At 45.9% G+C, this 15,327-nt stretch overlaps 1 protein-coding gene across 3 annotated transcripts in view; it reads left to right on the forward strand.

Moving 5' to 3' along the window:
• The window catches only part of CASS4 (Cas scaffold protein family member 4), a 49,697-nt gene extending 38,663 nt beyond the window's left edge, over nucleotides 1-11,034 (forward strand). For all 3 annotated transcript variants that reach the window (XM_067708558.1, XM_067708557.1, XM_067708556.1), the window contains 4 exons: nucleotides 2,625-2,708; nucleotides 4,196-5,503; nucleotides 6,684-6,761; nucleotides 9,762-11,034. In XM_067708558.1, the coding sequence (XP_067564659.1) occupies nucleotides 2,625-2,708; nucleotides 4,196-5,503; nucleotides 6,684-6,761; nucleotides 9,762-10,172 (1,881 nt within the window). In that variant the 3' untranslated portion in view covers nucleotides 10,173-11,034. The remainder of the gene's footprint in view (nucleotides 1-2,624; nucleotides 2,709-4,195; nucleotides 5,504-6,683; nucleotides 6,762-9,761) is intronic.
• The last annotated feature ends 4,293 nt before the right edge of the window (nucleotides 11,035-15,327 follow it).

Raw genomic sequence — 15,327 nt, forward strand, 5'->3', positions numbered from 1 at the left:
TTCGTTGCTGTGCGCAGTCCTTCTCTAGTTGCAGTGAACAGGAGGGCTTCTCTTGTTGCGGAGCACAGGCTCTAGGCACGTGAGCTTCAGTAGTTGCAGCACACGGGCTCATTAGTTGCAGCACATGTGCCCTAGAGCGTGTGGGCTTCAGTAGTTGTGGCGCAGGGGCTTAGCTGCTCCGTGGCATGTGGGATCTTCCTGGACCAGGGCTCGAACCCATGTCCCCTGCACTGGCAGGTGGATTCTTAGCCATTGCGCCACCAGGGAAGTCCCACATCACAGTCTTAACATTATCATTGGTTATCTTAACATTGATTATCTCTGGGGGAGGAAATTTTAGGTTTGGGGATTTTTTTAAACTTATTTGAATGTTACTAGTACATCACTTCTGTAAGACATGCTTCGTTTAATCAGAAAACAACTTCACTCACTTCTCAGCCCATCAAAATTGCCCCGTGGCTGTGTTCTCCCCTGCCCATCAGTGCACATCGGAATGGCCTGGGTGCTTCACCCACGCCTGCATCCTGGAACCACACTCAGGGGCGCTGATGTTTGAGGTCTGGGTGGGCCCCGGGCAGCAGTAATTTTAACGCTCCCAGATGGTTCTGGAGCACAGCCAGGGCTAAAGGCCACTGCTCTAGTCTAAATAAAAATTCAGGCCTTCTCTGTGACTTCCTGGTCCCTCACAGGTAATAATTAGTCTCAATGGAGGAATTTAATGTTCAGTGCAGGCAATACCCGAAGTTCCTACTATATTTAAAGCGAAAGCTCGTGCTCTCTCAGCTTGTTTGCAGGGCCTGGGCTCCTGCTGCAGGGACGGAGGGCTGGCTGGATTCTCTGCTAGTTCCCCACCTCGGGTTCCTTCTCACTGGGTGACCTCAGGCTCCTGCGGGGCTGAGGGGAAGCAGGGAGGCAGGACAGAGGTGGAAAGGTCCCGCGTGCCTGGTTCTGTGGGAGGGATGGTGCAGTGTTACCCCATGGAGGCAGTGAGCACTGCAGGCTGATTCTTTCTCTTCGGGGACATTTTTGCGAGTGCCAACCCCTCCCCGCCTCCCCCGATTGCCAGGTATCTCTCTCTCTCTCTCTCTCTCTCTCTCTCTCTTTTTGGCTGCGTGGCTTGTGAGATCTTAGTTCCCAACCAGGGATTGAACCTGGGCTCTCAGCAGTGAGGGTCTGGAGCCCTAATCACTGGACCACCAGGGAAGTCCCATGCTGGGTATCTCTTACCTGCAAGTTGCACAGGGTGGGCAGATGCTTCTCCTCTGGCCGGTGGCTGAAGGTTCCTCCCTGAGCTCCAGGCAGCCGGTCATCTCCAGCCTCACCCTCCTGAGATGCTCTCACCCTCTAGGCCTGGCTCCAGCTCCCATGCAGCCCACGTCTGGTCCACAGAGAACGCACGGGCTCCCTCAGCCGCAATGGACCCCAGGGCCAGGACTGGGGGGCGGGTGGGGTATGGAGAATGTGGCACTTTCTCCCCCAAAGTTTTAAACAAAGACACATTTGCAGGACTTACTTCACTTGCCTCGCCCTCGTCCCGGCCCTGTGGATCATTTCTTTATTCAAAATGTTGATATTTCGTTCATCACGATTTTTTCACATCAATTGCGATTTTAAAGTGTATTGCATTAAAATATTATTTATCTTAGACACTGAGTTTGTTGGTGCACCTTTAAATGTTATGCCAAGGCAGGCACTTCCCATTGCTCCGCCTGGTCCCCGCCCTGAGAACAGACCCCCTCAGCCCAGCCACCACCCTGTGCTTTGTCAGAAGATTCTCACCTTTAACTTTTCTCAAGCAGAGTTAGACATTGTGCACTATGACCCCAAGCTCAGGTGGCACAGCTCAAATCTCGGAAGGTTCCGTGGGGCACTTTCCACTTTGCCTGAAGGGAGTGAAAAGCATCCTTTCCTCCCCCCACTGAGAAGGGGAGAGCAGGACACTCACAGCCCAGCTCGCTCCAAAGATACCCCCTCTCCAAATTCCAGCTTTTTCTCTTTTTCTTTGCAAAACCTGTTTTGGTGCTCTCTCACCTCGCTTTGGAACATGGAACCTGTTTTTTTTATCCTAAAATATGTATTTCCTAATTGTTGCACCCAAAAAAAGCCTATTATCTGTAGAGGCGCCATGTCTTTTGCTCATTACTGGGTGTATATATGTCATATGGTTCAGTGTGTAGTCGTTAGTAGGCACTCAGTAAATATTTGCAGGATGAATACATGACTTACAAGCACAGGAAAATTTCTGCTGAGAAAAACAAGAAAGGAAAAAGACATAGTAAGTCCCAATCTTATATTTATTCTTCTTTAATTCAATCTTAAGGTGAACTAACAAGAGGAAATGAACTACCGTTTTTAACTGCAGCTGCAGCTAATTCTCTCTATAGTTTGTCCCCACCTTCGATCTAGAAGTCACCTTTTCTAAAGCACAGAGTCCATTGTTGAAAATATACCCAGTAGAGCACACACTTCCACCATGAAAGCATCATGACTGAAATCCCCCAAGTCTTCAGTGATTTGTGTTTTCATTTGGAAAAAAAAAGGAACACTGGAGTGGAGAGAGTTTGTGATGTGCAGCCATCAGGAGGGAAAAATTCATGTTGTCCTTCTTTGTGGTCTTTCTCCAGGAGCCAGGGAAGCAGCAGCAGCTATATGACATCCTCCCCAGCCCCCAAAAAGCAGCACTTGGTCCCCCTGCCAGCCAACCAAACGTAAGTATGACGGGCGCTGAGATCCGATGCTATGCAAACCTGAATGGCCTCTGGGAAATGTTGTTTGCTTGGTCAAAATTAGGAATGCAGGGCTTCCCTGGTGGCGCAGTGGTTGAGAGTCTGCCTGCCGATGCAGGGGACACGGGTTCGTGCCCCGGTCTGGGAGGATCCCACATGCCGCAGAGCATCTGGGCCCATGAGCCATGGCCGCTGAGCCTGCGCGTCCGGAGCCTGTGCTCCGCAACAGGAGAGGCCACAACAGTGAGAGGCCCACGTACTGCAAAAGAAAAAAAAAAAAAATTAGGAATGCAAATCCCTCACAGCAGAACTTACTTCACTGGAGGCAAAACTTGTAACTGCAATGGCATTCAGGAACAGAACAAGCTACGTGGTTTAGATCCTTTAACTTCCATATGCCTCCGTTTCTTATTACAAACTTATGTGAGAATTGACATAATCCCTGCAAAAGACCTAGTACAGTGCTTGGCACAGAGCAAGAGCTCAGTAGACTTTATTTTATTTTGTTTTATTTATTTATTTTAATTAATTAATTTACTTATTTATTTATGGCTGTGTTGGGTATTTATTGCTGCAGGCGGGCTTTCTATAATTGTGGTGAGCGGGGGCTACTCTTCGCTGCAGTACGCAGCTTCTCATTGCGGTGGTTTCTATTGTTGCGGAGCACGGGCTCTAGGCGCGTGGGCTTCAGTAGTTGTGGCTCTTGGGCTTCAGTAGTTATGGCTCACGGGCTCCAGAGCACAGGCTCAGTAGTTGTGGCGCACGGGCTTAGTTGCTCCGCGGCATGTGGGATCTTCCTGGACCAGGGCTCGAACCTGTGTCCCCTGCGTTGGCAGGCGAATTCTTAACCACTGCGCCACCAGGGAAGTTCCTTGAGCTCAATAGACTTTAGATAAATGCTTCTTCTTATTGTATACCTTGGAGACATGTTGCATCAAGGTAGGTTTTTATTTGTATAAAAAGGAGGTGCCTTAATTTGAAATCTGTAATCCATGTTTATCGTTGGATTCTGTCACATGTATAAATAAATGTACCTATGCCCAAGGTGGCAACTCAGCAGTTTCACAAAGGATGCATAGGAGTTTGTTAGACAGAAAGCAAGGGGTTGGGAAGACATTTAGAGCAGAGGAACCAGTTTGGGTAAAATTAAATATAGTGGTTCAAGAGAGCATTCTGTGTTCAGGGGAAGGTAAACAGCAAGGGTAGCTGGACTTTTAAGGAGGGTGGTGGCAGAAGCGGAGAGCAAGGAGGCTCAAAAGGAGGTTGGAGCCCGACTGTGAAGGGCTTGAGTGATAACAGCAGTGGGGAGCAACAGAAGAAGCGTGAGTGGGGAGTGTTGATCAGATTTTTAAGAAGCACAGTGCCAAGCACTTGGTGGGTCCTCAGTGTAATACACGTGTGTCACCTGAGTCGCTCATACTGTCTTTTTATTGCTCCTAAACTGGGTGACTTTGTGTGGTTTTTCACAGGGGCAGAGTGTTCCCCTGATGTCAAGCATTGCCTTAAGGAGAGGCAGCTGCAACACGTTGCCAAGCCCTCAGAAATCCGAATGGATTTATGACACGCCAGTGTCTCCGGAAAAGGCTGATGTAAGAAACGCATCTCTAAGCAGCTTTGTGGAAAAATCGGGGCACCATGCTCTCCCCAGGTACATGTCCAGTTTTCACAGCCCTCAGAACAGCAGAGCAAGGACCCTCAGTCCACACCCGCAGAAAAACGTGCCCATGCAGAAAAAACTCAGCCTTCCAGAGATTCCTTCTCATAGCTTTCCACCACCCAGGGATGCATTCCCTTTGGATGAAGGTGTCAGCTACAAGGTCCCTGCAAGCTTTCTGATCTCCCGAGTGGAACAGAAGAACACCAGGCTGAACATTTACGACGTCCCTAAAGCAGTGCTAAGTGTCCCTCAGGCTGGGAAAGAGCTGGGAAAAGCCGATGGGCCTTCAGAGAATTCCATGGACCATAATTCCTCATGGTTCTCCGGACGGGCAGCATCGCCGTCTCCTGAGCCAGACGGCTTGTCCGTTTCCAGTTCTGACAGCAGAGCCAGCGTCCTTTCCTCATGCTCCTCCACGTCTAGCCACTCTTCTAGCTCCTTCTCGGAGGAGTCAGCCAAAGAGCTCCCCTTGGACCTGGACTTGGCCAAAGAGACAGTCACAGCTCTGCAGCACAAGGTGGACAACTCTGTCGCGGGCCTCTTGCTCTTCGTCAGTAGGCAGTGGAGGTTCCGAGACTACCTGGAGGCCAATATCCACGCGATCCGCAGGGCTGCCGACCGCATAGAGGAATCCTTGAGAGAATTTCTGGATTTCGCCTGCGGCGTCCGTGGGACCGCCTGTAACCTCACCGACAGTAAACTTCAGGCCAAAATTAGGGATCAGCTACAGACAATCTCCAACTCCTACCAAATCCTGCTTGAAACAAAGGAAAGTCTGGAGAGCTGCGATTGGTCCCTGGAAGTCCTTGTGACCAACAAAGTCCAAAACAGCCTGGATGACCTGGAGAGATTTGTCCTGACGGCGCGGATGGTTCCAGAAGACATCAAGAGGTTCGCCTCCCTCGTCATTGCCAACGGGAGACTCCTTTTCAAGCCGAACTGTGAAAAGGAAGACCCCATGCAATTGACCCCAAATGCAGAATTTAAGCTTGCAAAATCCATCTGGCTTCCCCAAAAGGAGATTGAATCATACCAAAGGAATGCTTCTTTTCAGAAACAAAGGGAAAGCAAACACCCTCCTGAACTATTAAAGAAAAATAGGACAGATGTTTGTGAACAGGTGAGTTCAGAGTGGTATACTATAAGGGGACTTTCCATTTTTATCTGGAGTGGTCACCAGTAAGTTAGATGATGAGAATCTGTTTTATCGTCTTTGGGGAGATAAGGGTTCCATTTTCCAGAAAATAAAATTCATGGAAGTAAAATTCTAGGTGAGCTCTTAGTAAGAAGTAAGATATGTATCTTAATATTAAGGCAGACAGGATATCTTCTGGAAAATTGGGGTTTTGGGCTTACCTCTGATGCTAGGATTAGAAAGGATTTTGAAAACCTTGTGAAACCTGTTCTTTGAACAAAATTTTTCATCTCATCATCAAGTTTCTTTGCATTTTTCACAGTTGTAAATTTAGTCATTGTCAGTGTGTTTCTTAGAAACAGAAGAGGAACTGTAAACACTCTTCCAAGTTGTGCATGGTCCTAGCAGCCTCCAGACTCTAGTTACTCTTAGGAATACTTTGCTCCATGAGTCTAGACACTATAGAAAGAGACCCTTAGTTCAAGAATTGCAAGTTGCAGGGCTTCCCTGGTGGCACAGTGGTTAAGAATCAGCCTGCCAGTGCAGGAGACACGGGTTCGAGCCCTGGTCTGGGAAGATCCCACATGCCTCAGAGCAGCTAAGTCCGTGTGCCACAGCTACTGAGCCTGCGCTCTAGAGCCCACGCACCAAGAGCCCGTGCTCCGCAACAAGCCACTGCAATGAGAAGCCTGTGCACCGCAACGAAGAGTAGCCCCCGCTCGCTGCAGCTAGAGAAAGCCCACACGTGGCAAGGAAGACCCAACGCAGCCAAAAAAGAAAAAGAGAGAGAATTCCAAGTTGCAAGAAATGCAGCAGGTAACCTGGGGCCTGTGTCACGGAGATAACTCAGTGCTTTCAGCCCCAGTCTTGGTTTTCTGCTGACATGCCTGGAGGTGCAAGAGCTTTAACACACTCTAGAGAAGCTGGAAATTTGGTTATTTTTCGTTTCCCAATAAAATTGTGTGTCATTATATTAGGCCATGTTGGTAGGCAAAATTCAGCCCTCGGGCTGCTGAAGTCTCCTTTGTTGGAAAAAGTCATTACTAGGTAGAACCATCAACAAAAACATAACGAGGAATGCCCAAGTTATAAAGTGGACTTAAACAGCTATATAATAGTATAAAGACCATTCCAGTTGGTAATTTGAAGGGATTTTATGTTTCAGGAGTTGCCTAACCTAGAAGATAAAGAAACACCCATCTTGGAACAAAGGTTGGATGAAAACAAAGACTTAGAAACCCAGGTAAGCGATGATGCTGACTCTCCAATACTTCTGATGGACTAATAGGCTTCATCCCCAAGATGTTTCCTGCTGTGAATAATTCAGGATTACAGCCCTGACCCACATGGGAGGAGACTTGGTTTTGTGACGGTTCTTCCTTTTTTATAATAGAAGGAACCCTGGGGATGAGCAAGTCCAATGAGCCCCAAAACGTGGACCATGGTCCTTTAACCATCAGTGAAATAATTCTAGGTGCTCTGCAAATTTATCACAGGAGATACTGACATGGCATGAAGTCACACGGACTCACATTCTTGTTGACATTTTTTCCCCTTTGGCTTAAACAATAGAAATTCATTTTCTCACAATTCTGGAGGCTAGAAATCCAAGATCAGGGTTCGTTTCTCCTCCGGTGTCTTTCCTTGGCTTGTACATGGTTGTCTTCTCCCTGTGTCTTCACTTGATCTTCCCTCTGTGCGTGTATCTGTTTGACATTCCCTTTTAATGTTTCTGATTACAACAGAAAAAACATTTTGGTTTGGGGCCTGTGTATCTTCAACACCTCTCTGACATTTGATCTTCTTCCTTTTTTTTTTAAATCAAAAATGTTATCATTGTACTTATTTTTCTTTGCTTACCTCCTATTAGTGGCAAAGGATAGTAGTTTTCCATTTACCGATTTAAAAAGTTTTAACTTAAGTAAAAACAGCTGATCACTTAAAAACAAGGATGTAGCTGACCGAAGTTAAGAGGAAGATGGAAAGGGCGTAATGTGTGAAGGTTTTCTTTGAATCACTGAAGCCTGGGAACCAATGAACCCATTCAACCTCCTGGCTGATGGGGGGTGGGAAGGGCAGCATGGGCGAGAAGGGACAGAGATATCCAATGATGTGGACAAGATTGTTTGCCTTCTCAGAGGCCAACTAAGATAATAACCCAGGCGTCCTGATGCTTCGTTCTGCAAACCCCAAACCCAAAACTTGGGGCCTGTCAGATGACTAAAAGTCATGCTATTTTGTTCAGCACGAAGTATGCCTTGGACCAGTGGTTCTAAAACCTGAGAGTGTGTCATAGTTTCCTATAGAGCTTGTTAAAACCCAGAGGGCTAGACCCCACCCCAGAGTTTCTGATTCAGTAGGTCTAGGGAAGGGCCTGAGAATTTTCTTTTCTAACAAGTTCCCAGGTGCTGGAGGTCCAAGGATCACCCTTGGAAAAACCCTGCTTTAGACTGACTGCTTCTCAGTGGGGGTGGCAGGGGGACCACTGACCATCAGGTGGGCAGTTCTTCACTGCGTGGGATGGACTGTTCAGCATCCCTAGCCCCCTGTCCACTGGTAGCCTGTAGTGTTCCCTGGTCAATGTGACAACCAAAAATAGAGATTTCCAACAGCCCAGAATAAAAATCATAGTACATTTTTGTTTACCTACAGGTAATACTCCCAAGCCAAGATGCCAACATTCCAACGTCCAGATGGTTGCTCCTCATTTCTAGCCTCTGACGCATTCTTCTCATGCTCCCTGCCCCCCGAGAGCCCATCTCAACCAACACCCCAGGCTTTTCTTCCCTTTACCTGTCTATCTTAATCTGTTTGTGCTGCTACAACAAAGTACCATAGACTGGGTGGCTTATAGACAATAGAAATGTATTTCTCACAGTCCTAGAGGCTAGGAATCCAAGACCAGGGTGCTAGCAGGGTCAGATTCTGGTGAGAGCCCTCTTCCAGGCTGCAGACTGCCCACTTCTCATTGTATCCTCACCTGGCAGAGAGCAGAGGGTGGAAGCAAGCTCTCGGGCAACCCTTGGAAGCGCACTAACCCCATTCCTGGGGGCCCCACCCACATGATCTCATCTAATGCTGGTCACCTCCCAAAGGCCCCATCTCCCAATAACTTCACACTGAGGGGTAGAGTTTCATGATATGAATTTTGGGGAGACACAGTCAGACTATAACACTGTCTGAGTGCTTCTGAGCTGGATGTTTTAAGACCGTAGGTTGATAAGAGTGCACAGTTTAATAGAAAGAATGAGAGTTTCAGACTTGCTGACTAGGCTAAGAGCTCCAGATCTTTATTTTGCTAGTAGAGTGACCCTAGGCAGCCTCTTCTCTTCCGGAAGCCTCAGTCTCCTCACCTATAACCTAACAAAGGGGCTTTTTTTTTTAACTTTTTATTTTATATTAGAGTATAGTTGATAAAAATGTTGTGTTAGTTTCAGGTGTATACAAAGTGATTCAGTTATACATATACATGTATCTATTCTTTTTCAAATTCTTTTCCTATTTAGGTTGTTATATAATATTGAGCAGAGTTCCCCATGCTGTACAGTAGGTCCTTGTTGGTTATCCAATTTAAATATAGCAGTGTGTTTGATTATTACCTGGAGTAGGATTTCCACTAAGTTTGATGCTGAGAATCTTTCAACAGTGAACGGGCTTTGGTTCCACATTCCAGAAAATAAAATTCATGAAAGTAAACTTTAAATAAAACTTTAATTAGCAAGTAAGATAAATATTTTAATCTTAAAGCAGGTAAGTCAGTATATTTTTATTTCTTCTGGAAATTTGGGGGATTCAGATTTACCTCTGATACTGGAACTAGGAAGGGTTTTTTAAATGCTTTAAAACCTGTTCTTTGAGTAAATTTTTAAATCTCACCATCAAGTTTTCTGCATTTTTTTTTAAGTTATAAATTTAGTCATTGTCAACGAGTTTCTTAGAATGGGTTTCTAACAGTTTGTAGAGCGGATTGAATACGATTTTATATGTATCTAATATGAATGATTTTATGTATATAATGCAATATATAAAATTATATACCTGAGAGATAATTTATATGTAACAGTGCTTTGAAAACCTTAACATTAATTTCTTAGGCAAATGTTGCACTGTGGGGCTTCCCAAACAAAACTGTACTTTTTCTTACAAAAAGTCTAGCAAATTGAGCAAAAACAGGAAAAGAGAGACAACCACAGCCTGTCGATCGAATCTCTCTCTTATCCATTGTTTCCTTTCTCTTCTCTAGAATCCTAGCTCCCTTTGCCCCCGACCTTTGAGTCAGCAGAATCCTGAGAAGAAAATCCGCCTTTCTGAACACTGCCGCCTCTATTTCGGGGCGCTCTTCAAAGCCATCGGCGTGTTGCACAGCAGTCTCGGCAACGGCCAGCCCCCCGAGATCTTCATCGCACAGAGCAAGCTAGTCATCATGGTCGGGCAGAAGCTGGTGGACACGCTGTGCCAGGAGACCCAGGAGAGGGACGTGCGCAACGAGATCTTGCGCGGCAGCAGCCGCCTCTGCAGCCTGCTCAAGGACCTGGCGCTGGCCACCAAGCACGCCGTACTCCAGCATCCCAGCCCCGCCGCCCTGCAGCACCTCCAGGCTGAGGCCAAGAAGCTGGAGCGGCACACGCAGCAATTCAGGGGGATGTTGGAATGAGCCTCCTTCCTCCTTCCTTCTCCGTGTTAACTTCTTCGCTTCAGCTTCACACCCACAACCTGTGCAAGTCTGTGCTCTGGGAAAAGCCAGCCTGGGGATACACCAAGGGGTGGCAACAGCCGTGGTGCCCAAACCCAGTATTACCAAGTGGCTGAGCAACCCCAGGACATTGGCTTATCCCACAGAGAGTCAGGGAAGAGAATCAGGTGTGAACTAAGGACCAAAGTTTTTAGCCTATCATGTAGGGCCAGTGTGTGAAATGAAGTTACAGAAATCAACTTTTATATTGGCTAAATGTGTGCCTGTTTTAAACTCAGTCATTCAGTCCTTACTTATTGGGGACCTATTATATGTCAGATTCTAGGTTCTGGGCATATAGCCCTGAATCAGACTGAGGCTTTGCCCTCAAGGAGCTTACAATCTAATGGGGAGACAGACAAATGATGAAGAAATACATACACAATGTATTAGCTGCTAGGGAGAAAATAAGTAGGAGAAGCGGGGAGAGATTATTTTCAAACAATTTCTGTTGCATCTGATAGAAAATATAATAAGTTTTTCATTTTGGATTAAACTAATTCTGTGAGATTGGTACAAATTATGTATCTGCATCTTACACCAAAAAAAATACATATATATATATATATTGCTATTTTGTCTGAACCTAGTAAAACAGGCATGTTATAAGTAGCAGTAAATTTGCAACATAACATGTTCTGTTGGGTTCCCTATTAATTTATTTTGTACATTATAGGTTCTGTGTTGATAAATTCAGTATGTGGGATCATAAAAGGTTTACACCTCAGTGGTCTCAAATGTGTTACCATTTATAATATTATGTAAATACAGTCATGAATTGCAACATCCTTTGTAGCAATCTTTTCTTTGGAAAAGTCTTTGATCCGTGTCACTTGGGTTCTGGTACCAAAGCAACATGTTTACTTGTGTCATTTAAACGCTTCTCCCCAAAGTGTTCAAGGAGCTACAGAAGAGGCCAAGTTCGCACGCGCAAGGCTAGCTCAGGAAAAGCAAAGCCAGGAAGTGTGGTATAAACAGGATCCTTATCGCTGGGCACAGATCTGAGAGGGGCCCAGAGCTCCCCCCACCACCCCTGCAAGTCAAACCACCTCCTCTTCCTCTCCTTGTAGCTGGGGCTTTAGCTTACGTTGCTATGGTTACATCATCACTTCAAGTCTTCACATCTCCTACGTGCACCTCAGCCACTAGGCATCTCCAGTCTGGAAATCACCTGAAATGGTACTAGCTCCGGTTCCTACCTGCTACTTAGTAAGCTCTTTTAAATTGTTGACTGCCAAAAGACTAATTATTTTCATTGAGTTAGTCTCAGGGTCCCTAAAGAAGGACCCCGTCTTTGTGAGGCTTGGTTCCCTACACTAGAATGGAGAGAGCCACATTCTGGGAGCAGCTGTGATCTGTATCAGCTACGACTCCTTCTGTTACAAGGGATCAAAAACCATATCCATGCTCTCTTAAGCAATAAAGGGAATTTATTGACTCAAGTATCTTAAATTAATCCAGGGGCAGGCTGGCTTCAAGAACAGCTGGTTTTAGGAATCCCACTATTGGGCATATACCCAGAGAAAACCATAACTCAAAAGACACGTGCACCCCAATGTTCATTGGAGCACTATTTACAATAGCCAGGTCATGGAAGCAACCAAAATGCCCATCAACAGACAAATGGATAAAGAAGGTGTGGTACATATATACAATGGAATATTACTCAGCCATAAAAAGGAACGAAATTGGGTCATTTGCAGAGACGTGGATGGACTTAGAGACTGTTATACAGAGTGAAATAAGTCAGAAAGAGAAAAACAAATATCGTATATTAATGCATGTATGTGGGATCTAGAAAAATGGTACAGATGAACCGTTTTGCAAGGCAGAAATAGAGCCACAGATGTAGAGAACAAACGTATGGACACCAAGGGGGGAAAGTGGTGGGGGGGATGAACTGGGAGATTGGGATTGACATGTATACACTAATATGTATAAAATAGATAACTAATAAGAACCTGCTGTATAAAACATTTTTTTAATTTAAAAAATTTTTAAAAAGAACAGCTGATTTTGGGTCCTCCAGCAGAATCATCAAGGCCCAATTTCTCAGTCCCACTCTCTCTGTGTTAACTCTCATGGTTGCAGGGTGGCTGCCCTGAGTTATGTCCTTCTTGGTTTGTGGCCAATGGGGAAGAGTCTTGATTTTTGCTTGGACTAGTTTAGATCAGATGCCTGCCCCTGAAAGCTCCATGATGAGAAGGGCATGTAATACCCAAGTTGTCCTAGACCTGGAATTCACCCCTACACACACACGCACACACACACACATGCACGCAAACACACACACACACACATGCACGCAAACACACGCGCGCGCGCGCACACACACACACTCCCATGTGTCCCGAGAGAGGTAAGGGGATGGATCTGACAAGAACTGTGACATGTCTGAGATTTTCTCCTACTTCAAATTCACAAGTTAGCCTGTGACAACTTCATGAATGCTGAGAGAAGACACGAGACTGAGGTCAGAGGCTATGTCAGGGTCCCCAAGACGAGGTCCAGTGATTCGATAGGAGGATTCACAGGTTCCCACATATAGCTGTGCTCACAGCTCTGAGCCATCACGGTGAGAGGAGACAAAGCAAAATCGACAAAGGGAAAGCGCACAGGTGGCGGGGGGTGAAGTAGCAAGGAAACCAGGCTCAAGGTGCTGAGAGTCCCCTCCCAGAGGTCACACAGGACACCCTTAATTCCTCCAGCAGCGAGCTGTGACAAACACATGGGCAATGTTGCCGGTTAGGGAAACTCTTGAGAGCCTGGCCCCCAGGGTCTTCACTGGGGCTGATCATGCAGGCAGCCTCTGTGTGGCGTGGACCAAAATTCCAGACTCTCCAAAGGAGAGCAGGCATCCAGCATGAATCACATCATTTGTACAAACAGTTTAGGCCCTGCACCATTCTTACCAACTCTGGGGATGGTGAAAACCCTCCTCAAATCCAAATTCCTATCCAAGCACCAAAGCCAACCTTGCAAGCAGGACTTTCTAGGGAGATTAGTCAGGCCTGTCATGTCAACTCTCCTGCACAGTCAGGGGGCTTTTCTTACAGCCTCGCAAGCAGCTTATGTTTCATCTTTGCATCATTTCCTCACATCCCTCAAGTCCCAGGGGCAATGCAAAGGTGGGCCCATGTGATGCTATGCACACAGTGGGTTTGCATCAAAGCCAAAGAAAAAAAACCCTGAACATAGGAAGCCCCAATCTTTTATAGTATCTGTGTAAACCTGACCAAGCTTTGCCTCTGAGGGAGACCTTATCTTTACGATATTGGACAGCAAACAATCCCGCCCTTCTGCTCTGGAGGGAGAGGTTATCTCTGTCTTCCAAGGGAGTTTGTTACAAACATCCTGGAAAGGATAGTCTAGAAAAAAATGTCAAGTCAATGCCTCTGCTCAGAAGATGTGCAGAAACACGAGAGACCCTTGGAGCGCTGTGTCCCAGCTGGAGCCCCTAGCAAAGTTAGCAATGGTGTTAGGAGGAGGGGTTGCTCCAGGGAGACACCAATAATTGTTTACTCCACGGGGCAAAATGATGTTTTACACATGAGTGATAACAACAAGATGTATCTATTAAGGGATTACTATATTCCAGACACTGTTCTAATGCTTTAGATGTTTCAGCTCATTTAGTCCTTTAGAAGTGACATAGTCTCCAATAGGTAATGGACAGGTCCCAAATGGTTTCAGAATACTATGTATGTACGTATGTGAGTGGAGAGATCAAGCCATGGATAGAGCCAAAGAGAAAGAGAAAGACAGAGAGAGAAACACACACACACACGGATCTGGAGCTATATCTATATATACTTTCTTTTTTGAGAAGAGTTCAAACCAAGGACCTTTGTCAACAAAGTACAAAACCATTGGGTTTAAAATAATGCAAACTGCTGCTCTCAGCTAAATGTGTTTCCCTCCTTTTTTTTAAAAGAGAGCAGTTGTGGGATGAGTTTCCACTGATTAATTCAATAGGAAAATTACTTCTGAAAAAAACCTGTAAATTAGGATAAAATCGTATTTTTTAGCTTTCAGCAACTTTTGGCTAAGTATTTTTCTCTAACACCCAGACTTCTGTACTGTTTCCTCTCCAGGTAGGAAGAGGAAATGGTGGGTGGTATGGTGGTGATGGTGGTGGTAGCAACTTGATCTCAATTAAGTTCAATTTCATCAGGAAGATGGAAGTGGTAAGAAGCCTTGTTTAGAGATCTCCTAGTGTGATAAGCACTGTGGACCCAAGCACCCAGTGGCAACTATTTTTCTTAACAAAGCATCTTTTAAAAACTTTATGTTCTCCCCAGGTAGGCACCCCATGTCTCCTGAAGCTGCCCCTTTGCAAAAGTTGCCCATTTATGTAGGTTATTTGCTAATGCCCTTTTCCTTTCATTCATTCAACATTTAGTGAGCACCTCCTATCTGCCCAGGCCTCTGCTGATCACTAGAGGTGCTGCAGGGGCCAAAGCAAAGACTCTGCGTCATGCAGCTTTCATCCCAGCTGAGGGAGATGGAAAACCAGGGCCAGAACCGGGTGAGGCGAGTGAGGCACTCTTTTTGGATGGAAAATGTAAGGGGGGGCTCCCCCAAAACTTAGTAATCAAGATAAATTATACTTTGATGCCATATTTTAAAAATCTAAATCAATGCAAAAAATCCATGGTGAACAAGATATCAAAATTTAAATTTATAACACGGTATCAGTGGTGGGAAGTGCAAGGAAGAAATTAAATCAAGGTAGGGGGTAGCATGATGGAGGAGATGTGCTTTTTTAGTTGGAGAGGTCTGGGAAGATGACTCCGAATAGGGGACCAGGAGCTGAGTGATGCGTCGCTGAAGGGAGCTGGTCTGGCAAACATGGGGAAGAGTGTTCTGGAAAGGGAATAGTAAGGTGAGTGCCCAGAGTAGACGTACACCTGGAGAGTTCAACGGAGAGGAGCATGCCCGTGAGGCTGGAACTGAGTGAGACATAGAGAAGAGAGTGACATGAGCTGAAAGGAGTAGCCAGGGGCCACTTCATGTAAGGCCCATACAGTCCTGGAATATTTTGTTTTCGACCACACCGTGCGGCCTGTGGGATCTC

Source organism: Pseudorca crassidens, chromosome 15 (assembly GCF_039906515.1).
Source record: "Pseudorca crassidens isolate mPseCra1 chromosome 15, mPseCra1.hap1, whole genome shotgun sequence".
Classification (NCBI taxonomy): Eukaryota; Metazoa; Chordata; class Mammalia; order Artiodactyla; family Delphinidae; genus Pseudorca; species Pseudorca crassidens.